Source organism: Vombatus ursinus, unplaced genomic scaffold (genome assembly GCF_900497805.2).
Source record: "Vombatus ursinus unplaced genomic scaffold, bare-nosed wombat genome assembly UNPS02011767.1, whole genome shotgun sequence".
Lineage (NCBI taxonomy): Eukaryota > Metazoa > Chordata > Mammalia > Diprotodontia > Vombatidae > Vombatus > Vombatus ursinus.
The window spans coordinates 202708-228859 of NW_020951545.1; the positions used below are offsets into that span (position 1 = coordinate 202708).

General features: G+C 35.8%; 1 protein-coding gene across 4 annotated transcripts in view; it reads right to left on the minus strand.

The window, feature by feature from the left end:
- The window catches only part of INTS8 (integrator complex subunit 8), a 55477-nt gene that overhangs the window by 2593 nt on the left and 26732 nt on the right, over nt 1-26152 (minus strand). For 3 of the 4 annotated variants that reach the window (XM_027856953.1, XM_027856952.1, XM_027856951.1), the window contains exons 14-27: nt 24494-24604; nt 22796-22997; nt 20089-20210; nt 18611-18795; nt 18129-18162; nt 14483-14539; nt 14345-14406; nt 13035-13153; nt 11846-11949; nt 9747-9797; nt 8265-8338; nt 8113-8177; nt 7746-7789; nt 18-155 (exon numbers count right to left, since the gene is read on the minus strand). In XM_027856953.1, the coding sequence (XP_027712754.1) occupies nt 39-155; nt 7746-7789; nt 8113-8177; nt 8265-8338; nt 9747-9797; nt 11846-11949; nt 13035-13153; nt 14345-14406; nt 14483-14539; nt 18129-18162; nt 18611-18795; nt 20089-20210; nt 22796-22997; nt 24494-24604 (1347 nt within the window). In that variant the 3' untranslated portion in view covers nt 18-38. The remainder of the gene's footprint in view (nt 1-17; nt 156-7745; nt 7790-8112; nt 8178-8264; nt 8339-9746; nt 9798-11845; nt 11950-13034; nt 13154-14344; nt 14407-14482; nt 14540-18128; nt 18163-18610; nt 18796-20088; nt 20211-22795; nt 22998-24493; nt 24605-26152) is intronic. The other variant, XM_027856954.1, reaches the window with a different exon arrangement.

Consider the following 26152-nt stretch of genomic DNA (forward strand, 5'->3'; position numbering starts at 1 on the left):
AATAAAGTTAATCATACTTTTTGAATGAGAACATTTCTTTAAAAGTAAAGTTTTGCCATTGCTTGGAAAAATTTCTTCTTTCTTCTCTGGGCTGCAAGCTGTAATACTTCTTCAGGATTACTCATATTCAGTTCTGTCTGTCCAATGGCTTTTATCTTTCAAAACAGGATAGGTTTGAAAATTAACTATATATATTAAAATAGTGCTATACTGACAATTCACATAGCAAACTTCTGACTTTTAAGAAAGAAAGTCAATGAATTTTATCTAATAGGTATGCATATAAAATACTAAAATATGACAATTTTCCAGTTCAATCTGTATGGTAGCATAATAGACCTTAGTTCCTACCCCACCTCATCCCTAGATCATTTATCTCCTTTTATTCTCTATCCTCATAGTATATTTAGCAACATAATGGAGTGAAAAGAAAGATTTTTTTTTTCCATTTGTTTTTTTTTTGGAGTGAGGCAATTGGGGTTAAGTGACTTGCCCAGGGTCACACAGCTATTAAGTGTCATTTGAACTCAGGTACTCCTGACTTCAGGACCAGCGCTTTAACCACTGAGCCACCTAGCTGCCCCCATTAACTTTTAAAATACTAAAAAGTAGTAGGCCTATATTATTCTTGGCTCAAATAATTTAATTAGTATAGAGTTTAAGTGGTCCTCATTTACAGTTTAGTTTATGCTGAGAATATGTTTTCCCAAAATAAAACAGCAAATTAATCTGTCTTAAAGCCTTAAGTCAATACACATTTATTTAGCCCATATTATGTGCACTGTGCTAAGGGCTTGGGATACAAAGAAGCTAGTCACTGCCCTCAAGGAGCTCACAGTCTAATGGGGGAAGACAACAAATATATGTAAACAAGCTATACACAGGATAAATAAGGATAACTAACAAAGGGGGGGCACTAGAATAAGAGATTGAAAAATGCTTCTTGTAAAAGATGAAATTTTAGCTGGGATGAAGCCAGGAAGCCAGGAGGCAGAGATAAGAAGGGAGAGGTTTCCAGTTATGTAGCAACCAGAGAAAATGCCTGGAGCAGAGATGGAGTGTCTTGGGTCAGTGTCACTGGACAAAAGAGTACGTGGGGGGGGAGTAAGGTGTAAGAAGACTGGAAAGGTAGCAGAAGGCAAGGTCATGAAGGGCTTTGAATGCTAAACAGCATTTTGTATGTTATCCTGAAGATGACAGGAAGCCTTTGTAGTTTACTGAATAGGGGGAAGTGACAGTTGGATCCGAGTTTTAGGAAAATCATTCTCGTGACTGAATAGGGGATGGACAGGAATGGACAGAGACCCATCAGCAGGCTACTGCAGTTGTCCAAGCATGAAGTAACGAACGCCTGCACTAGAATGGTGACGGTTTCAGGGGAGGGAACGGGGAATATTTTAGAAGTTGCAAAGACATCATTACAGGCTTTGTCAATAGTTTGGATATGGGGGTGTGTGTGAGAGAATGAGGAAGTCACGGGACTGGGAAGATGGTGTTGCCTTCTACAGAAATAGGGAAGGTGGGAGGGGGGAGGTTTTAGGGGAAAAGAGAATGAATTTGGATTTGGATATAATGAATTTAAAATGCCTACTGGACACCCAGTTAGAGACATCTGAAAGGCAGTTGGAGATAAAAGACTAGGGGTTAGTAGAGAGCAAGACAGGTAGATGTGACAATCATCAGCATAGTGATAGTAATTAAATTAATGGAGCAGATAAGAGCACCAAGCAGTATAGAGGGAGAAGGCCCAAGAAAGACCCTGTGGGACAACTATGGTTAGAGGGTATTATATGGATGAGGATCTAGCAAAGGAGATTGAGAAGGTGTAGTCTAAAATGAGAGATCTAATAGGAGGAGAACCAGGAGATAGTGGTTTCCTGAAAACCCAAAGGCCAGAGTATAAAGGAGGGTGTGACCAACAGTTTCAAAGGCTACAGGGAGGTAAAGGAGAACGAGGACTGAGAAAAGGCCACTGGATTTGGCAACTATGAAATCACTGATAACTTTGGAAAATGCAGTTTAGTTGGCAAGATAAGGTCAGAAGCAGGATTATAAGGAGTTAAAAAGAGTGAGAAGAGGAAAAGTGGAAGCACCAATTGTAGACAGCTTTTTTTGAAGAGTTTACCTACAAAGGGCAGAAGAGATATAAGATGATGACCCAATAAACAGGGAAAGACTGAAAATAAGTGACAAGAGTGGAGATAATAGGGGGCATTGTGGAGGAAATGGGATAGAATGGGATCATCTTAACAAGGAGAGTGTTAACGTGGGTAAGGAGTAAGGCCATTTCATGTGAAGGAGGAGATAGTGGCAGAAGGCATTTTAGTGACAGGAGATAAGGAAAAGGGAAGAAGATGGAGCTCATGGCAAGTGACCTATTTTCCCTGTAAAATATGAAGCAAAGATCTCTGCTGAGAGGAGAGAGAGAAGGGAGTCATGGGAGGTTGAGGAAGGGATAAAAAGATTTAGAAGAACTGCAGTGGAGAGTGGGGCAGTGAGTTAATAAGAGAAATATAATAGAACTGCCCAGTAGCAGTGAGGGCTCAGCTAAGGTTGTGTATCATAAATCTGTAGTGGACCCAGCCAGAAGGGGTGCATGACTTTTACCACCTTCATTCAGCAGCATGTGTACAGGAACAAAGGTTCCAAAAAAATTCCAAAAAATTGGTGGGAATGATCCAAGGTTGAGGCTTGGCAGGGCATAATCACCAATATAAGAGGGCTAGTGATTCAAGAGAGTCTGTGGAGTGAATTGGTTCATCGAGGGGTCAGGATGGGGAAAAGAGAACAACGTCATTAATGTAGGGAAAAATGGCCAGAGAAAGAACTGAGGGGTCAAGTAACTGGACGTTACAGTATTATGGAAGAAGAGTAGGGTTTTGTAAGGGAAGGCAGAGGGAGATGTGAAAAGCCAATGGATCTAAGGTTGGATAAGTGAATTTCAGAACTCTTGAACATGGAGATGGTGCATTTGTGAGTGATGGCAAGATAAAGGTATGACCATCTTTGTGTGTGGCTGAGGTAGGGTAGAGGAGTAGCTCATGGGAAGTGAGTAGGCTGAAGAACTGAGAGGTTATGGTGTTTGAGGAAGAGTGAGAATGTATGTTGAGGTCCCCTAGTATGAAGGTAGGAGCTGGGGAGGAGAAAAAAATTATAGGAATTTGTGGTCCTTTACTATAGCTATATAGTTGTGTTTTCTCTTAGACAGAAGTGCCAGAAACATCTAAAGATGGAAGGGTTAGTGCTAACTGTCCGACAGCATTTTAAAAGTGGATTTTGAAAATTCTGTTATCACTTTAAATTGATCAGACCTTGATGGATTAAATAATTAAATCTAATAAAACCCCACTAAAATAAGGAGAAACTGGCTTATTTATGCAAAGAACCTTTGACAGATAAGATACTATGGCTTTTTCTGTGATTTGTTCCTGATGCAGATCTTTCTTTGCATTTCTTATCCATAAATCTCAAAGTCCCACCTAACACACTAGAGATTTCTCATAGTCCTTTAAAAAAAAAAACTATCTCTGGGCTACTGAGGTAGCACCTTGGCTTGTCATCATCTCTTATTCCTACCAGTCAGTGTCTGAGACTGGATTCAATCTCAGGTTTTCCTGACTCCAGACCCACACTACCCACTGACCCACTGGCTGCAAGTGGGCTGCTATCTATCTCAAGATGGTGACTTTTACACTAAACTTCTTTAAGAAAGGGCAGCTAGGTGGTGCAGTGGACAGAATGCGAGGCCTAGGAGTCAGGAAGACCTGAATTCTAATCTGGTCTCAGAAACTTACTGGCTATGGGAGCCCGGGCAAGTCATTTAACACTATTTGCCTCAGTTTCCTCATTGCAAAATAAGCTAAAAAAGAAAATGGTAAATCACTCTAGTATCTTTGCCAAGAAAACCTACACTCGTAACGACTTAACAACAAATTTCTAAGAAATGATGACAGTCATGACATGTCCCGCATTGTACAACTGACAACTTTCAAAAACACATGCTGTAATCCTGTATTCATCTCATCTCTCCACTCATAAAGTAACTACCTTAGTTCGGGCTCTCATTGACTGTCACCTGAATTATTCCAAAGACGTTCTAACTGGTCTTTTTCCTTCAAGTCTATCACCATCCCAGTCTATCCTACACATTGCTGGCAAAGTAATATTTCCTTAAGCAGAGACAGGATGGGACTCCCTTATTCAATCAACTCCAGTGGCTTCTTAATTGCCTTTAGGATAAAACAAACTTCTCTGCTTGACTTTTAAAACCCTACACTAAGTTACCTTATTTGTCAGACTCTGCCTTCTGTCTCTATGCCAAACCCTATGCCTACAAGTCACTCCGTTTTACTTCCATCTAACAGAGTTCCTCTCTTCCTTTATGGCGCAGCTCAAACTCTTATGTTCTACATGAGGCCTATCTTTATTTCCCTAAATGCTAGTGCCTTCCCTGTCAACTTACTTGTATTTAACTATTTGTATTTATTCATTTCATATTCATGCTGTACATATTTATACAGTACTTGCCTTCCCCATCAGAAAGCTTCCCTAGAAGAGCAAGGAAGAAATTACTTTTTTAGTAAGGGAAAGGAGAAGAGTTCATGACTAAACAAGGGGTAGAGAAGATCATAAAATATGAAAGTGACAATTATGATTACATAATTTCTTAAGCATTCAGTATGGGGCCAGAAACTGTGCTAAGCACTGGTGATACAAAGAAAACTCCTCCCTTCCCCAATGAAGTTCCCTGTTGTCAAGCAGATTAGATGATATGCAAGCAACTATGCTAAAATTAAACATAGACAGGTTAAACTAGGGTAGTCATTGAAGAAAGGCACAAAGATGAAAGAGGACTAGGAATAATTTAAGCTGAAACTTGGAGGAAGCCAGAGAATCTAGCAGGGAGAGCATTTAAGAATATAGTCAGTCAGTGAAAAGATCAATAGCTGGGAAATGTGATGTTGAGTGAAAAACAGCCAGGAGGCCAGTGTCTCTGGATCTCAAAGAATGTAGAGAATAGTAAGGTGTAAGAAGACTGGAAAAGCAGGAAGAGGCCAGATCATAAAAGTCTTTAAAAGCCAAACACAGGATTTTATACTTGATCTAGAAATAATAGGGAGCCCCTGGAATTTACTGAATGGGTGTGTGTATGTGTGATTTTTAGACTTGTGTTTTAAGAAGATACAACTGAGTAGAGGAAAAACAGGAGTGAGGAAAGACTTTGGGCAGAAAGGCCAACCAGCAGATTATTGAAATAATCTTGGCATGAGGTGATGAGGGCCTGGCACCAGAACTGTGGCTGTGTCAGAGGCATACATGACAGATATTACAAAAATAGAACAGGACTTGACAATAGATTAGATATTGTAGTGGGCAGGTGCAGAATGAGGACTCGAAGTAACACCTAGGTTGTGAGTCTGGGAGACTGAAAGGATGGTGGTACCATCAACAGCAATAGAAGTTAGGAAGAAAGAAGGTTTAGGGAAAAGATGAATTCTGTTTTGAACATGCTAAGTTTCAGGTGTCTATGGGACATCTAGGTTAATAAGTAGCTGGAAATCAGGAGAGAGCTTAGGGGTTGAAGAAGTAGATCTGAGAATCATCATCAGAAAGATGATAACTGGATCCATGGGAACTGATGAAATCACGAAGGGAAAGAGTACAAAGAAAGAAGAGGGCCTAGCACAAAGACACACACCTTTAGCAAGTGAAAACCAGGATAAAGATCCAGCAAAGAAAATTAAGAAGGGTCAGTCAAATAGGTAGAATAGGCCTAGTAATGCACTGCTGGGGGAACTGTAAACTGGTCCAGCCACTCTGGAAAGCAATATATAACTATGCCCAAAGTTAACTAACTGTATGTATCCTCTTACCAAGCAATATCACTATTAGTTCTACACCCAAAAAATTCAAAGAAAGAAGAAAAGCTCCCGTAAAACAAAATATGTCAGCTCATTTTGTAATGTGAAAGAGCTAGCAAGTAAAGGAGTAGTCAATAATTGGGGAATGAGAACAAATTATGGTATGTGAATATAATGGAATACTATTGTGTTGTAAGAAATGATACAAGATTTCAGAAAAACCTGGAAAACAAAAACGGCAGCATTGTAAAAATGAACACTTAAGAATGACTTAAAAGAATTCTGATGAACATAATCATTGACCATGATTCTGGGGAGTCAATGATGATGATTTTTTTTTAACCTAACTCCTGACAGAGATAGTGACGGACTAAAGATGCAGTCTGAGAGTCACGTTTTTGGACATGGCCAAAGTAGGAATTTGCTTTGCTTAAAAATTCATTTGCTAAGATATTTTTTATTTTTTCCTCTACAGCATGGAGAAAAAAAATGCCTGATAATTGAAGAAATAAAATTTACCCTTCCCCCTTAAAAAAGAAAAGTTTCTTGCTTGTAGGGATTCTTATTTCTGTATACTTGTATCTCCAGCACTTGGCACAGGGCCTGACACATAGTTGGCACTTAACTTTGACTGATCTTTATAATTCTTCTAATTCTGTATTTACTTCTTTTGTAATCCACCAATAAAGTGCACAAACTTGACTTTCCAGTGACTGTTCCACCTGTATCTTTTTATGTTCTAAGACACAGTCAATTTCATTTTTAAAAAAAAAATATTGATGGAGGCAGCTGGGTAGCACAGCGGATAGAGCACAGGCCCTGAAGTCAGAAGGACCTGAATTCAAATCCAACCTCAGACCAGACACTTGACACGTACTAGCTGTGTGACCCTGGGCAAGTCACTTAACCCCAATTGCCTAACAACAACAACAACAACAAAAACACATAACATTGATGGATCTCCATGTTTACTGCCTTATGACACTTTGTGAAGTACAAAATTCATTCTACCGATGCTTCTGAGAAGTCAAGAAGCCTCTGGTTTCTCTTGTTCTTAGACCTATTTCCCAATGTAGTTCCCATCATTTTCCTTTGTGCTCATTATTGCCCTGAAGTCTACAAACATCAAGCTATATGCCTGAAAACACTGGACAATTATTTTTTCCAGATTCTTGATAGGATTTCTCTATAAATTTAGCCTCTGTAGTGGAGGTCAGTCTGTAACCAGCAATTAGCTCTATGTTAAGTCTGCTTGGTTATATCTTCATAAGCAACAGAAGGTAAGATGACCAAGCCTCCCATGAAATGATGTTATTGCTCTCCCTTCAGGAGTAAACTGAAACCCATTTACTATTTATTTGCCCCTTTCAGAACAACCCTTAAATCATAACTTTTCTTTGGTGAAATTTCTTAATGTGGTACAATGATGAGATTAGAACTGTGTCTGAATCTTGTCTCTGACATTTGTGACCACAGGAAAGTTACAACCTGAGCCCTAATTTCTTTAACTCTGTGGAGATAATACCTCTTTACAGAAGTGTTTTGAGGCTTCAAACAAAATATATGAAAAGTGATTTGCAAAGTGAAATGCTATATTAATGTCAATTACTGTTATTATTGCTTTGGTTGCATTTAAAGTAAGAATGTCACTATATATGGAAATAATTAAATCTAATGAAATCCCACTAAAATAACAGCTTTACATATAAAAGGAAAATGATGCATTTAAACAAAAATGTATATTTTTTTAAAAAGATGAAATGTTGAAAACAAAACTCTGTCAATTTCTGTCACATAAAATGGTAGCACTTGAATCAAGATATTCTTGATTTCAATACTATGGACAGAAAAGTATACCAATGATCAAAGAAGAAACAAGCTTACCACAATTTGTCTTTTATCTGTTTCTCCTCTTTTATGATGTAGATCTAAATAAGTTAGTTAAGAATAACGGAAATCTTAAACATTATCAATCAAGTCCATAGAGAAGATGAATTAAAAAAATTCCCAATTATGTTTTGGATGACCACAAATATAATGGATTTCATATTTCTTGCCTTCTCAAGAAGGGAAGAAGAGGGTCTGGAGGAAGGGAGAGAATGTGAAACTCAAAAAAATGAATGTTAAAAAAGGAAATTCTGAATTCAACTCTCATTTTTAGTTTTTCTTTGGAAAGCATGTGGTGGCTTTAAATGCTTTGTTTCTTCACAAAAATAAACTGCTTCAATAAATATTTATGACAAAAGGATACATGTCAAATATTCCAAAATGATAACATCCCATATGTAATCATAGTAGGAGTCCATGGCATCGTAACTAAAAGAAAAAAAAAAAGAATTTAAGTTACTTTAATTATTAAGCAAACAAATTTCAACTTCATTTTATTTTTAAAGTGATACCCACCTATTTTGTTCCTGCAGTGCCTTAAATGCTGTTTTATAGTCAACTTCTCTAAGGAACTGACATAAAATTGCTACCTAAAAAGAGATGAAATCTTTTTTTAAAAAAAGTTCTTTATTCAGTATCAACAATTTAGAATCCTTATTCATTCTTATATTTCTCAAGTTATAATGAGTTTATACTCTTTCAGGGAATACTTGTTTGAGGAGGCCTTGAAAACTTCTTTAACTCAATTAGATAACCATGATGCTACAATGCTGAACTGACTGAAATATAGGTATCCTCCAAATCTAGCTCATATGTTACATGTGTAGGATGTTTAACCTGTGTTCTTTTTCCAGGCATATTTATATAACTGCTTCCTTTAAAGAGATCTCACTTAGGTATTTGGCCTAAAAAGTTCATAGACTATAACAGAAATCTCTGGCTAAGCTCCATCAAACTAGTTTATCCTAAAATAACAAAATGCTATTTTTTTTTTTTTTTTTTTGCCCCAAATGTCCATGGAGGCAGCTAGGTAGCACAGTGGATAGAGCACTGGACTTGGAGTCAGGAAGTCACAAGTTCAAATGTAGCTTCAGACACTAATGCTGTATGACCTTGGACAAGTCATTTACCCTGTCTACCTCAGTTTCCTCATCTCTAAAATGAGCATAATTTTAGCACCCACTTCCTAATGTTGTTGTGAAGATAAAATATAATAATATTTGTAAAGCTGATTGCAAGTCTTATCAAGTTTTAGTATTGTCCAATTTTGGTGAGGACATTTCAGAACACTAAGGTGACATATAAGTCTAACAAAAGTCTTAATGCGGTTAAGAACTACTAAGGAAATGAACAAATATCATAAGCCCCAACTAAAATGCTTAATAGGACAAGACCAATCCTAAATATTCAAAAACATACACTAGAAAGCAATGTTGTCAGGTGGGTCAGGTTTCAAAGATAAATAAAACTACTCTTGCCTTTAAAAAAGCCTAAAATCTATCAGAGGAGATAAGACAGAGACATGAGTTATAATACAAACTGGAATGCATTAAGTTCACAAAAGCAATGTACAAAGTATTAGGAGAAGTTCAAAGGATAGATCACTTTTGTTTGGGAGGTGACCAAGAGAGGTTTCACAGAAAGCTGAGCCTTGAAGAATGGAAGGGATCTTAACAGGCAGAGGATTAGTTAGGGCTCTCAATGCTAAATTAAATAGTTCTTCAATTACCAAACAGATCTATTCCAATCTGTCATTTCATCTCTAATTTTTTTTAAGGTTAACTTTTTTTCTAAGCTGTAAATTTTTTTATTCTTACTGAAATTCTACAAAGTCCCCAAAACATTTAAGAACATCAAACTCTAGTCACAGAAAAAGCAACACTTTAAGTAACTGAAATTTTGATAAACATAAATCCTACTCCCAAGAAAGCTTACTATCTTCCATTTTTAACATGCAATAAATATATACTCCTCTAATAATAACAGCAATATACTGACCTGTGTATGGCAATTCAGAGAGGAACAACATTTTATCATTCGTTTTATGACCTATAGAGAAAAGTAATTATGCTTACTTTCAAGAAACCATTTAAAAAAAAGAAAGAAAAAATAGTGAGGAAACAAAATGGGTGATGTATGATCAAATTTTGACATGCCATTCAGATCTATAACTGGAATATCACTAAGGAAGGGTGTAACTTTATTCAAAAGCTTAGGGTGGGAAGAAGAGTAGCACTGGTCATTAGGAAGATATACTCATGTGTATGTATATTAGGAGCTAGGTGGCTCAGTGGATAGAGCACTGGGCCTGGAGTCCAGAACACCAAATCCAGTTCCCAGACACCTACAAGCTGTGTAACTCAAATCCAGTCCCAGACACCTACAAGCTGTGTAATGTACCTCTGTTTGCCTCAGCTTTCTCATCTGTATAATGGGGATAATGTAGCACCCACTTCCCAGGGTTGTTGAGGATCCAATAATTGTAAAGCACTTAGCACAGTGCCTGGCACACAGTAAGCATTTTGTTAGTTGTTATCATTGTTAGAAAAATTTCACAAATGGTGCCAAGGGGAAACTATCATTATTATTATTATGAAGAACAACAAGAGGAAGAAATTTACGAATAGAGTACCAAGGTGAAACATGGTAAATAGCATAATGGTCAAGAGCCATAAAAACAGAAATATTAACCATATCATTGTAATATATTACAATCACAACAGCAAAAGGGAAAGGTAGGAGAGATGGAAAAATTTTAATTTTTTGAACACCTACTAGAGCTCTCCTTCCAAAAAGCAGAGCAACTAATACTTTCCTAACTAGGCTTGATTTCATCTTTCAAAAGTTGGAAGAACCAACAAGGGGAAAATCAAGTCTGGATCTCATTCTTAACAAGGTGGCACTACTGACTGCTGAAGTGCAAAGAGATCTGGTGAATGGGAGAAGGGACCCTTCCATCCTATCTATAACTATGATAACAGGGACAGAAAGAAAGCTGGCAAGTTTTATCTGTACCCTAGATGTGGGGAGAACAGATCTCAAATGGTTCAGAGAAAGGAAAAACACGATCCCATGGCCTAAAATTCTATAAGGGTAGTCCAGTCAAGGATACAGAGAGGAACAATGTCATGAAGAAGAAAAGAATAGTTGTTTAAGGAGACAAACCATGAATACACGAACTTACCAACTTGCTTTATAACCAAAAACATGTACAAAAGATAGAAAGCCAAGAAGCATCAATTCAAAAGTGTTTAACCTGGGAACTATAAGAATAGTTTCAGAGGGGCTAGAGACTAGAATAAGTTGAGGATGTTAAAGAAAGCTCAGGGTAAGAAAAAACGGGAATAAGAGACTCCTTGGTGGTTGAGAGAGTACCACTGAGTGGGAGAGGTGCGAAACAGAAAAGAGGGAAATCGATATTCCTTCTACTGTCTTTCAACAGATGAGGGCAGAACAAAAATGGTATTAGGAGGCTGACACCCAAGATAAGGAAACTGATAATAAAAGCACATAGATGTCCTTGATGAAGTCAAGTCATGGATTCAAAAAGAACAGACAGATGTGTTTCTTGAGCTTCTGTTTGGTTCAAGACAGTGATGCACTACTCCAATTAGAATGGGTTGCCTGCAGAAATAATTGGTTCTCCCTCACTTGAGGACTTCAAGCAATGTCTGAGTGACCACTTGTTGAAAATGTTGTTAAAGGGATTCTTATTCAGGTATGGGTTGGAATAGAGGCAGCTGGTGGCACTTTGGATAAAGCACTGGACTTGGAGTCAGAAAGACCTGAGTTCTAATCTGGCCTGTGTGACCCTGAGCAAGTCACTTCATCTCTGCCCTGGTTTTCTTAACTCTAAAATGAAGATAATGACAGTACCTGCCTCCCAGGGTTGTTGTGAGGACCAAATGAGATAATAGTTGTAAAGTGCTTAGCCCAATGCCAGACACTGAGTAGGCACTTTATAAATGCTTACTCCCTTTTCCCAACTCAAGAATTCTCTTCATTAACAAGCCACAAGTTTTTATAAGCTTTTTCCACCTTCTATTTTTCAAGTGCTACTTAACTGTTAATTAACATGATAATAAAGAATTAGTTACCTGGTCTGTGTAAACATCTGGTGGCACAGCTTTATTAAAGAAATCAGAACACACAGCTCCAGCTTGAAGGTAATAATGAAGAGCTGCTGAATACTGGTTTGTGGCTGAAGTGGGAAACATATAAAGAATTATAATCTCAAAGTCTATTGGGAACAAAATTAGATACAACATAATAGGAAAACTTCATGATACCTATGCACAAGGTAATTAGAAATGACAAAACTAGCAAGAACATTACACTAAAGCATCAACTTTATAGCAAAGGTAGGCGCAAAACAAATCTAACACAAATACCTTGAGAAAAAAAAAACCTTAATATTGATTTTGATTTTACCATTTGCCAGGGTAGCCAACTGATAGCTTCTTTGCCCCTTAACTGGGAGGAAAATGGATCTGCCAAAGTTCCAGTTCATATTTTTCTTATCAAGTAATTATTAGAGATTTTGTTTATTTTAAGAAATTTTCTTTCTTTTTTTTTTAGGCAATTGGGGTTAAGTGACTTGCCCAGGATCACACAGCTAGTCAAGTGTTTGGCCTGAGGCCGGATTTGCCAATGAGCCACCTAGCTGCCCCAAAAAAATTTTTTCCAAAGTTTCTCTCTAGCAATACACACCCACCCAGAGCAATTTGGGAAATTTAACATATTTTGTTTTGAATGCGTATTGGGGCCCTGGAAAATATGGGGGGAAAACAGCTAAATATTGTTCCAAAATAATTTATATGAAAAATTTTATTAGGTCTGTACAGTAATGGAAATACTAGGCATTTCCTAGTCAAGATAAAAATCAAGAAAAAGAGTAATTCAGAGTCCTAATAATTTCTAAGGGCATAAATAATTAGGTAACTGTAACACTGGATTTAATCTATTTAACAACAATTTAGTATTTGAAATTATTATCTAAGACATTTCATCTTAGTTTTCCGAAAGGTCTGGATCCAATATTTAAAGTAAAAAGGTGATAAATGTCACTATCAAATTAGAATCATCTGAACCAAAAGTTCTACATGGAAAAAACTGTAAATCATTAAGTTTTAATCTCTCCTTCCATTTACTTTGGAGGAAAAGTCACAATTACAGAAAACACAGAACTTAGATTTCTTAATCTATGCAAAAAGTATTTTAATAAAATATGGACTTAATTGCAACCGAAAAATCAACAAACACCTATGACAAGTAAACACCACTTACCAAAATAAATATCTGCCTGAATAATTAACCAAGAATGATTGTTTGAGTTTATAGTAAGTGCATAACGAACCAGTTCTTTCACGGTAACAGCCACAGCTTCAAAGTCCACTGATTGAAGGCTAGAAAAATAAGATATCTGACATATATCATTACTTTAAAAATAAATCTACTCCAAATAACAAGCATTCATGAAACATACACAGAAAAAAGACAAATGATAATTATTTTTTAAAAATGCAGAAATAATAATCTAGGATCACAATCATAACTGCGTGAGATTTTTGTGATAAGCAAGCTTCTCACATTGGGCTAAATTATCAGGTGTGGTTTTTCCCCACTAAGCTGCAAAGTGAAGGCAAAATAGAATAATCAGTCAACAATTATATTATGAAGCACTTAATAAGCCTCACCAAAAAAACATATAAATCTAGTGACTAAAAATGCTTCCTCTAAATTTCTGCTTCAGTCTGATCAAATTAAGATGAATAAGAATGATATCAATCAGTTTTGCAGGTGATTCTTGAGAACATTTTTGTCTTTGTATCCACTACACAACACAGTTCCTGGCACACAGTAGATACTAAATAAATACTTGATTTATGCAAGTTTCAGTATCTCAAATAAGCTGCAAAAGAATAAGGCTTTATTTACCTAAAATGTGCATTCTCTACCGCAAAATGCCCTTAGAGTAACTGGAGATTTCCAGTGGTAATCACGGGAACCTAACTCCTTAAACTGTATAACTTACATTTACATAAATACTTTTTAATTCATCTCAGCACATTTCTCTACTAAACTTTGACTCTGTCACTTTATCAAGGTATGGCAGTGACTCCGGGTTCTCCAAGGCTATACCAACAAAACACAAGCTGGGACAGACCCAATGACATTTTGTGTATTTGTTATGCAAGGGCCAAACTAGCTAAATCTGGAGAGGCTCATTACCAGAAGGTTATCTATACCAATTAACGAAGATGGTCCACTAAGGCACACAGGATTGCAATCTTCATTGATAAAGTGGATATAAGCAATGTTAAAATCACTGATTCTTGAGGAAGGAGATGTATACTAGTCACTAAGTGTTAATTTACTCTAATTCTCATTTATTACTCATAATTGGTATTAAGAGAACTTTTCAGAGAAAACTGTATGTCCCTCAATGTGAAAACTATTCAGCTGATTAGAAAACAGTAAATGACTATTTTAGATACTTTTAAGACTGTCCCAGACTTTGGCAAATCAATGTTTTGTTATTTTACTAGTTCAGTTACTGAGTATGCATAAGTACGCAAAAATTTAATGTTTCTTACTTGGGAATGGAAGAAGGCCAAATAGAAATGTGCTCAGCTGTAATCTCGTTCACAAAGTTCTCCTAAAAATATATTAATAAATTAGTAACATTTTTATCAAAGTTTTCTAAAAGGATAAATTATGAAATAAAAACTAACCCGAACATTATGAAGTTTCACAAACAGAGATAATATTGTAGTCAAAACCAATGGTTCCTGTAAGGGAAAAAGAAAAAAGAAATTACAAAAATTATACATTCTAATTTACCTTTACCCTTAGAACCACTTTTTTTCCCCAACAACATTTATTCTTTTTATTTTTATGCATTACTTTAAATATTTCCCAATTACACATAAAAAATTTTATCAATCATTTTTCAAAAATTCGAGTTCCAAATTCTCTCCCTCCTTTTATCTCTCTCCCCTCCTTAAAAAGGCAATTTTACTTCAATTATACATGAGAAGTCATGCAAAAGGTATTTCCACATTAACCATGTTGCAAAAGAAAATACAAACAAAATAAAACCATAAAAATAAAGGAAGCTTTAAAAAAGTATGCTTTAATCTGCATTCAGAGTGCATCAGTTTCTCTCTGGAGGTGTAGCATTTTTCATCATGGGTCCTTTGGAATTGTCTTGGATCACTGTATTGATCAGAGTAGCTAATTTATTAATAGCTGATCATCCCTACAATATTGCTGTTACTGTGTACAATGTTCTCTTTATTCTGCTCACTTCACTTTGCATGAGTTCATATAAATCTTCCCAGGTTTTTCTGAAACCATCCTGCTCATTATTTCTCATCAAACAATAGTATTCCATCACAATCACATACTACATTTTGCTTAGTTAATTTCCAATTGATAGGCTATCAATTTCCAACTCTTTCCAACTGCAAAAAGAACTGCTATAAATAGTTTATATAAATACATCTTTTTCCCTTTTCTTTGATCTCTTTGGGATACAAACCTAGTAGTGGTATTTCTGGGTCAAAGGGTATACACAGTTTGATAACTCTTTGGGCATATTTCCAAACTGTCCTCCAGAATGGTTGAACTACTTCACAACTCCAACAGCGGAGTGTCTCAATTTTCTGCACAACCTTTTCAACATTTATCATTTTCCTTTTGGGTCATATTAGCCAATCTGATAAGTATGAGACAGTAGTATCTCAGAATTGTTTTAATTTGCATTTCTCTAATCAGTAGTGATTCAGAGCATTTTTTTCATGTGATTATTGATAGCCTTATTTTTAATTCTGAACATTGCCTGTTCACATTCCTTGACTATTTATCAATTGGGGAGTGGTTCTTATGTTTATAAATGTGGTTTAGTTCTCTATATATATTTGAGAAATTAAGACTTTATCAGAGAAACCAGATGTAAAAAAATGTTTTCCACTTTCCTCTTCATTTTGGCTGCATTCATTTTGCTTGTGCAAAAGCTCTGTAATTTCATGTAATCAAAATTATTTTACTTCCCATAATCCCCTCTACCTCTTGTTTGGTCATAAACTCTTCCGTTAACAAGATATGAAAAAAAACAAAACAACAAAAGATATGACAGGTACATTTCTTCATGCTCCCCCAATTCATGATATCATCACTTCTGTCTAAATCATGTATCTATTTTGACCTTACTTCGGTATATGGTATGAGAAATTGGTCTATGCCTAGTTTCTGCTAAACTGCTTTCTATTTTTCCCAGTAATTTTTGTCAAATGTTGCGTTCTTACCCCAAAAGCTTGGATCTTTGGGTTTATCAAACACTAGATTACTATGGTCTTTTACTACTGAGTATGATATACCTAATCTATTCCACTAATCTATCATTCTATTTCTTAGCCAGTATCAGATTGTTTTCATGATCATTGCTTTGTAATACAGTTTGAAATATGGAACTGCTAGACGGCCTTCCTTAACATTTTTTTTCATTGATTCTCTTGATATTCTTGATCTTCTGCTCTTCTCAATGAATTTTATTACTATTTTTTCTAGCTCTATAAATTGATTCTTTGGTGGTTTGATTAGTATGGCAATAAACAAGTAAATTAACTTAGGTAGAATTGTCATTTTTATTATATTGGCTTGACCTACCCATGAGCAATTAGTATTTCTTCAATTGTTTAGATCTTTTCGTGAAAAGTGTTTTGCAATTGTGTTCACACAATCCCTGGGGTTGTCTTGGCCCATAGGCTCCCAAGTATTTTATATTGTCTGAAGTTATTTTTAATGGAATTTCTCTATCTCTTTCTGCTGGGTTTTGAACAATCACTTTTCTAACAGGATTTTACCCTTAAGGAAGGTAAGAACAAGATCTTTAACCTATATTACTTCATTTGATATAACACTTAACAACAACCTGTTTTCTTTTAGAGGATGAGAGACATCACCTTCACTTTTTGCCACTTTAAAATTCAGGTACATGATTTATGTCAAAGTTCCATTATTTAGGTGTACCATGTCCTTATTTGGCCTGAGGTTCCCTCAAATCCCTTCCCTCAATCTCCATTCAGCTTCCAATGTGACTTCTTCTCAAGCCTATCTGCCTAGTCTCCAAGGTTTTTCTGATCCTTTTAAAATGAATTTATAAAACAAAAGGAATAGTAGAGCTTGTCCAATAAGTGAGTACGCTGCATGTGACAAAATCTTTATGCAACTAACAGAGGCATTCCCCAAAAAATAAATGGTCAAAGGATATAACAAGCAGTTTTCAAAATTAAAAAAAAAGAAAGCTATTAACAATCTTATGAAAAAATGTTCTAAAGGACTGTGGGTAAATAGGTATAGTACTAATAATGCACAGCTGGTGGAGCTGTGAATTGTTCTAGCCATTCCAAAGCCACTTGAAACCATGCTTATTTAGTCAAGGATACCACTACTAGACCTGTAACCTAAAGAACTCAGAGAAAAAAGAAAAGGATATATATGTACAAAAATATTTATGGCAGCTCTTTTTCTGACATCCCAAAATTGGAAACCAAGGAGCTAGCCTCCTTCTGGGGAATAGCTAAACAAATTATGGTATATGAATGTGATGAATATTACTGTGCCGTAAGAAATGATGAAATGGACAATTTCAGAGAAAACTGGGAGGACCTTTATTAACTGTTGCAGATTGAAGAGAGTAGAATTGGAATAATTTACACAGTAACATTATAGAGAAAAACAACTTTGAGAGATTGATCAGAAAGACACTGATCAATGTCATAATAAACTACATATCCAAAAGAGTAACAATGAAAAACCTTTTACCTCTTGACAGAGAAGATGAAACTTATACTTCACAACGACAGACACATTTTTGGACATGGCTAAGGTGGGATTTTGTTTTGCTGGATTATTAGCCATGATGGATGGGAGGGGGGTAGGGGATGTGTGGGGAGGGCAGGTTCTCTTGCTCTTTTTTTTTTTTTTTTTTTAAATTAAATTTCCTCCATGGAGGCAGGAGTAATAGAGGGAGGGAAAGATTAATAAAAATATACATTACTTGAAAAATGAAAATAACTATTTTTTTTTTTACCAATGAGAGAAAACAGTCTTCATTTACATATCCTTTCCTCATGGATATTATTCTCCAGTTACAAAATATTTAGTATTGTTATTAAGGTAAAACCACAGTTAACAATATCCATTTAGACCACACTACCTGTAAGAATTAGGATTTGAAATCATACAAATGAACTCAAAACTGATTCCAGAGTTCTCTAAAAATCTTCTCTATGTTTAGAACCTGGAAAAACATTCTGGTTCAATTTTATACTAAAGTAACATCAGCAATAAGGCCAATCTTCTTGTCAAACTTACCCGTAGCTTTTTGATAAAAGAGAGCAGTTCACTCCTACATAACAAAAAGTTTTGAACATGTTATTCAATATCAGAAATTCAGATAAAAATCAAGATTTTTTTTTTTAATAAAACTTGTTTATAAAGCAGAATGTTAAGGTTCAGGACAAATTCCAACTTTCTAGCTCCACAACGATAAAAGCAATAGTTGTTACTATATTATTTCCTCTAAAATTCTCAGTACTGAATAACTTGCAGTGTTCTTCATTCTGAATTTTGCTAGATATTTAGCAGTTAGTATTTAACATCCCAAAATGACCAGTATCAACACAAGTTGTCCCGTGCAGCTAGGATGATCACAAAAGATAACATCTTCCTATGTTCTATTTTACACAGATGTAATGACCAGGATGTTCTTAAGGATGGGTGTTTTTCACGTGGCAAGTTTTGGAAATAATGACTCAAACATGCACATTTAAAGAACATAATTGTCAGAAACTTACCTGTACATAATACCCAATGTAGATTCCCTCTGCTTTATTAAACTAATTCTCCCATCGTTGCCTCGCTTATGCTGACTGGATATACTACAGATCTGAACCACTACTTCCCAAAGATCTTTAGCTGTCTGAGTACTTTCTTTAGGGCCTGGGAGTTCTTTGCATGTAGCTGCCAAAAGCTGTCCCATCTATAACATGAAAAAAATAAAACCACACACACAAAGGAGAATGATGTCATTGTCACACTTCTCTCTTCTGAGTGTATCTGAACAAATATAGGTAACACACATGCTTGTTTAAGGACCAAAGTTTATTTCATGTTGTGATATTAAAATCGGACCACTGGTTGCTCTGCTTCTCTAAGTTGTGGGTAAAGTTGGAATCATGATTTCTCAGCAATTCTACACTAGCATGAAATATAAACTATGTGTATTGGTCAGAAATATACTTTACATTTCTATAGTTCTTTACAACTTACAAAGCACTCTATGGCCAGAAAATCCTCACAGACTCAATATGGCAAAGGAATGAGAATTAAGGACATTCAAATTGTTCTAGGAACTTTCATCTCTCAGACCCTAAGAGATTCCTCTCCCACAACAGGGTAATACAAGTAGGTAATATAACTTGATCTGAATCAGGGATGCTGAAGCCCATTAGCTCAAACCAATTTTCTGCACACAAGAGTTAGATACACTCAGTTTAGAAAAATATGCTCAGTTTAGGTAGCAGTTAAACGTTTGGCTTCTTTAATCATATAAAATAATTTTTTAAAAATCAAGTATCATAAAATATGCATATAAATTACTTTCATTCTCCTGTTTCCCATCTATCATACTTACCCATATATTTAATAACTACAGTTATCTGCAATTACCCCTGCAAAACTGTCCTGGTATGCTTTTACACATGGGTTTATGGGGACAGGGGCACTAGAAGCAAAAGAAAGTCTCAATGTTTCACGTTAAAACTAGGAGTTGGAACCAAGACACATGATGGTCACTCTACTTCACTACTGGCTCCTCTTTCCATCAAAAATGAACTAGAATCCTTTCCACTCAAACTCAACTCCTTGAAAAGCTCTTGTTCATCTACTGCCACTTTCTCAGAACTAAGGGTCCAGACCCTCAAGGATCTGTGATGCTGTGGTTTCCATCTCCCACAGACTCTTTCAGACATCCTTTCTACCTTGAGTATATATCCTTGCATCTTTCACTCCTAACTACTAAAATCCAACATGAATGTAAAATTCCTAACAAGGTCTGAGAGTACGAAAAGTTGTCTATATCCACTGCTGCCACTTCCTCAAAAATCTCTCAAGATATTCAGTAACAATGATGCTTTTCAATGTTTTTATAATAGTAAAAACTGCTAAAAAAAAAAAAAAAAAAAAAAAGGAAAGGTTTCCCAAGTATTGCAGACCTAAAGGAAGTGGCAGCGCCACCTTCCCCATAATTCTTTCACATTAATATCACCATTACCTTCACATATGGGTTACTTTGAAGCAGGAAGGCAGGAACTTGAAGAGTCAGGTATTCATTTTCTCGCCAATTTAACAAAAAGGCAACACACTCCTCTGCCACAACTTGTCGGAGAGGGATATCTAAAAGTAAAACCGAATAATGTTTGAATAACTAGTGCAACATTTTAGTTGAAGAAACAGAAAAATTTTTTAATTTATATTTCCTACGTGTCTCCATTATTTTGACATAATATACTATTGTTTTATTGTGTTGAGTACCCAGTTCTGAATTTCTGCTTGTCATTATCTGGATCATGCCAGTTTAAACTTGATTATATCCTGTCTTGGATTGACCTGCTTGTTTTGTGTGATAATCTAGATAAACAATGCTGTCTCCTTGTTTCTTTGATTTCAAAGAGTATATGTAACCTTTATTAGGTATCAGTATTTCAGGATTATGTAAAACAAAAAGGAATCCCACAACATCCTCAAAATTATACAGATACAGATAAAAGGAGTTTCAGGTTATCTAAAAAGTAAGAGACTACATAAAATGATTTAAGGTCTATTAAATAAATATTACTCATTCTCAAATACCCAAAGGTTTAGAGTTGGAAGGAATCTTAAAAAGCAACTTCCTGGGGTCAGCTAGGTGGCGCAGTGGATAGAGCACCAGCCCTGGAGTCAGTAGGATCTGAGTTCAAATCCGGCCTCAGACACATAACACTTACTAGCTGTGTCACCATGGACAAGTCACTTAACCCCACTGCCTAACCAAAAAAAAAAAAAAAAAAGCAACTTCCTAATTTTACAGATAAGGAAAGGGTAAGCCCAGAGAAGCTGACAACCAAAAGACATAAGTTAAATGGCAGAAAGGGGATTTGAACTCAAATCCCCTAACAATAAATTTAGGTCTTTTTAATGTTCCACACTGCCTTCCTTCATAGGAAATACTTACTAAAAAGCAATCTTCAAATTTAGAAAATGCACTTCCATCCCTTCATGACAGAAATGGAGAGGTAGGGTGTGCAAGTATTGCATCAGACACAGAAATGTTGATTAATTTTTGCAGAGCTCCCATTTTTTATCCTTTAAAAAACCTTTGTTACAAGATAGGGCTTTCTAGGTAGTGGAAGGAGGAAGAAGAAACACAGCCGGATACATTTAGAAACACATTTGAAGTAAAAACAGAAGATCAATTTAAAAAGTAATTTTTTTTTAAAGAAAAAGCAGTCAATATGAAGATAGTTAATTTTTATGTAGGACCTGTCTTATCATCACTACAATTACCGAATACTAAACATATTGCTGAATGACATTATTAAGTCATAATTCACAATCAAGAAGGCACTGGCATCTATGACTTTCTTACAATGGAGGTAAAATTAACACAGTTAAATTTAGTTGCCCAAATCTTGAAAGGTCAATCCAACCGTATTTATTTTGAAAATGATTAATATTTCACCCCTGACCCTTTCCTATTTCATAGCATTAAGCACCAGAATATTATGGCCTAATTAGAAGACTGCACAGCTAAATGTATAGAGGTAAATCAACCACCAACCAACATTCACTAAATACTTTCTATGTGTTGAGGGCTGGGAATCCAAAGACAAAAAAACAGTCCTTGCCTTCAAAGAATGACGAAACTGAAGTAAAAGGTTGCTTTTTGCTTTAAATTTAAGGGGAAACAAAGATTCTTTAGCACTTTTGTAAAATTCAATGAAATACAGGGTTAGACTTAACTTCAAGTTTTATCACTACGGGACAGGATCATGTTTCTGCATATAGCTTTACTGGCAACAATGTGCACATTTAAGTTCCCAACCCTGTTCAACACTTTGAGAAATGCCAGAGTCAATCAACAGGCATTTATTAAAATATGGTGAGCCCCATGAAGACAAGAACAAAAATGGAAGTCCCAGATAAAGGGCAAAAAAGAACAATAACAACAACAAACAACCTTGGTTCCTAGGCTTAGGAACTTATCTAGCTGAAGAGATTTGCACAACCGTATATTTATATTTGCATATTTAAATACTATATATTTATATACACTATATTTATTTTGTAAAAATCTTGTATAAATGTACATGTGCCTCTCTTCCCTCTCACAAAAAAAAGGAAGCAGTTCCTTTAAAAAAAGGAGTTATTTTGTTTATGTCTTTGCATGTTTCCCAAGTATCTGGCACACAGTCGGTACTTAATAAATGCTTGTCAATTAGTAGAAAAAATAGCGTACAAGAGGTATAATAAAAGTTCTATTTATAGTTGGGGGTGGAGGGAAAAAAGAAATAGATTTAGAACTTCATTTGGGCTGAGTCTTGAAGAATGAGAAGAGTTTCAAAAGATGCTACTGAGGGTTAGAGAAGGCAATCTAAGCACAGAAAAGGCACAATAGTGAAACATCATGGAACGAGTGGTGAATAATCAAGTACTCATCTATTTCTTGATAGGGAAGGTTGAAATTATACTCTACCCTCCGTATTAAAGACAATATTTGATTGTTCATACACTTTATATATTTTTCTAGATATATTCAATTCAATGTGGGTTCTCATGAAGGAAAAAATACTTTCATAGCTGGCATATCATAATTAACTTCCCACTTGCCACTACTACCATCACTATGCAAATAAACAGTTATAGTTATCTAGGTACTGAATAAACATTTTTTTCTTAATTGGAAGGGTTTTCTTAGCCTTCAAATTGTAAAATCTTCATACCAGGAAGCCTCATTTCCAGATATCCACGGACCCTGCTGATGAGGTCAGAAGGAGGACGCTCCCCTGATTGCCCTGGTCCAGCTTCATGCGTGTGAATGTCCAAGAGCAGCATCTCATTTAGCATTACTTGACGGAGCTTTGGGGAGAATTCTGTCACCAACTCCAGACAAGCAGCAAACAGTTGTTTAGCATGAACAAAATCCTGTTAAAAAATATTTAAATTATGTCAGAAATGTACACACACTTCCATCATTATGTTTTTGCTTTGAATGGTTAACCAGTATATGAACATGTATCAATACACATACATATATAGAGAAATGCAAGGGCCACATACATATACACACATATATACATCCACAAATACATTTACAACTATATGAAGAAATGAGAAATGCAAGGGGACAACTTTTTCTCATGGCATCATTCTAAACACACAATGCCATGTTAGTTACTGGGTCACCTGTGAATTCAAAAGCTTATGGAAGAGATTGTTGATAACTCAAAAAAAAAAAAAAGAAATTAAAAAAATTATACATATACATACACCCTCTAATTTGCCCTAACTCAGACGCTTTAAATGGTTTCCTGTGGTTTGCCAGACAAAGGTGAAATTCTTCCATCGTCTTCTCCCAATGAACCTGTATCTTCCACTATTCTTCAGTATAACGCTTCTAATTTTGGCCCAAAAGGTCTTTCTGGTGTTCCCAGAATACCTTTTGTTATCACGATCCTCACTGCAACTAGCATGTTTTCATTTTTCCTCTTTATGTATCCAAACAATATCTACTTTTCAAGTTCCATACCTAGTTTTACAATGAAAAGCTGACATTTCAGTACAGGAATTCTGTCCCTCTTCTTAACTTCTATGCACCTTGCCTTGGATTATTAACATTTTGTGTGTGTGTGTATGCCCTGACTCACCACAGAGAAAACCAAGATCTTGATGCCTTATAATTCTTTCAATCTCATAGGGATGTGATTCATACTACTTCAACATAAAAGATACTCAGGAGCAGCTAGGTGGCGGAGTGGATAGAGCAACGGCAATGGATTCAGGAAGACCGAGTTCAAATCTGGCCTCAGACACATAACTCTTACTAGCTGTGTAACCCTGGGCAAGTCACTTAACCCTATTGCCTAGCCAAAAAACAAACAAACAAACAAAACACATAATAGATACTCAAAAGTATTTGACTAATTAAGTTATGCATAAGTTTTTAAAAATCTTTTAAAAATAATTTATTATTTATGATAATGAGTTGAAAAGGACTCAAAAAGAACCAAGTTACTAACTTGTATTATCTCAGGATTCGAGAAAGGCTAATGTAAGAAACAGACTGGGCACACGGGATGATTTAGACATTAATATGTGAGTGAAGAGCGTAGTGAGGTACAGGGGCCTGGACCTGTGATTTCATTGGAATAAACAATCCTTGATAAGTCTTAGGGAACACTGAGAGATTAAGCAACTTGTCCAGTACTACAAAGGCACTATGTGCTAAAGATGGGTCTTGAACCAAGTCTATTTGATTCTAAGGCTGGCTCTCTGTCTGCTGTGTCACAGACTCTCAAACAGGCTAGGAGACTTAAACTTACATGTTATTTCTCTAGAAGTAAGTTTCTGACTCCGAGTTTTAGTACGAAAATCAATGACATATTGTACCAATGAAATAATCAACATAGATCTTTACTCACCTTAACAATACTGCAGTGTAAGCCCTTTGCCATAAGAATGTAAACCAAATCTCTTGTTAATCCATCTTTAATTCCTAGAATAACACTACTGTAAACACCTGGTACTTCCCACTAGAAGAAAAAAAAGTCACTTTCAAAAATTATAATTTCTATGGATTAGTAAAAAGATAATTCTTAACCTCAAGAGAAATAACAGCTTACCAAAGCTTAATTCTAACAAGATGGAAATATCCATTATGATGAGCCAAGAGTTGGGATACAGATTTAGAATTAGAAGTAATCCTGGAGTTCATCGATTCTAACTTTCTCAAATCATAAATCCTATTTACTATATCCCCACAGGTGACTGATCAATTGATCATTCAACTACTGCTTGAAAACATCCAATGATGAATTTATTATCACAAAGTTAACTCAATTCACTTTTTTTTGGCTAGGTAATTGTGGTTAAGTGACTTGGCCAAGGTCATACAGCTAGTAAGTGTCAAATGTCTGAGGCTGGATTTGAACTCAGGTCCTCCTGACTCCAAGGCAGAGCTCTAACCACTGCACTACCTAGATGCCCCACAACAGTATTTTTTCTTCTTTTTTTGCATTTTTTTTGTTGAGGCAATCAGGGTTAAGTGACTTACCCAAAGTCACACAGCTAGTAAGTGTCAAGTGTCTGAGGTCACATTTGAACTCAGGTCCTCCTGACTCCAAGGCCGGAGTTCTATTCGCTGTACCACCTACCTGCTCAACTCAATTCACTTTTGAATAGCTCTAAATGTTAAGTGGGTTAGGTTATCAAGATGAAGGGAACATAAGATAAGCTTTAAAAGAAGATCCACAAAACTCATTTATTTTTTCTTTCTGGCCAGGCAATCTAGAATATTCTTAGATATCCCTGTGGGGGATATAGTAAAAAGGACTGATGATTTGAATAGATGACAAAATAGCTTATTTCTCACTCCACTGATATTCTCCTACATGTTCATCTCCACCACACTGCCTCTACTCTGGTTCCTGGATTCGTTTCAAAGAACATATCTGTTAAATACTATATAATGCTACTCAGCTACATTCATCTTGTTTATCATTAAAACACTGTATCTTTCCAGAGCCATAGTTCAGTCACGGATCTCATTCTACCAAGTCTCAGTGATAGCTACAAGGTGAAACTTGCTTTCTTGCATTAGGATGTCTAGTTTACCTTGCTTGTAATCTGTACTTTGTACATTTGTACCCAGATATCCGAGGTTAAGGGCTTTACTGCTGGTTCCCCTGAATTTCTCTTCTGTGAATATTTTGGTGTCTCTACTGTTATTCTATGTCCTATATTCTCTACAGTATATAGCTCGGTGAATAAATAAACCTAGTTTTTTCCCCACTCCCTTTTCAATTTAAAGTCTTTTTGATTAGATTTGTAAGACAGCAAACAAATACATTCTAATGAGCCATTTTAAAGGGCATTTCAGTCCTGGCCAAGAGCTTATCATATCTATATTTTAAGATACAGTCCAGAAATTCATATCCCATTCTGAGACACCATTTTATATCTTTTCAACCATCTTGTTCACTTTTGAGATGTGCTTCCCTCTTCAGAATCCCTGATTTCAATGGGCAGTAGTGATAAAAAAACAAACAAACCCCAGCACCCTAAGATCTTTAGTTTCTTGC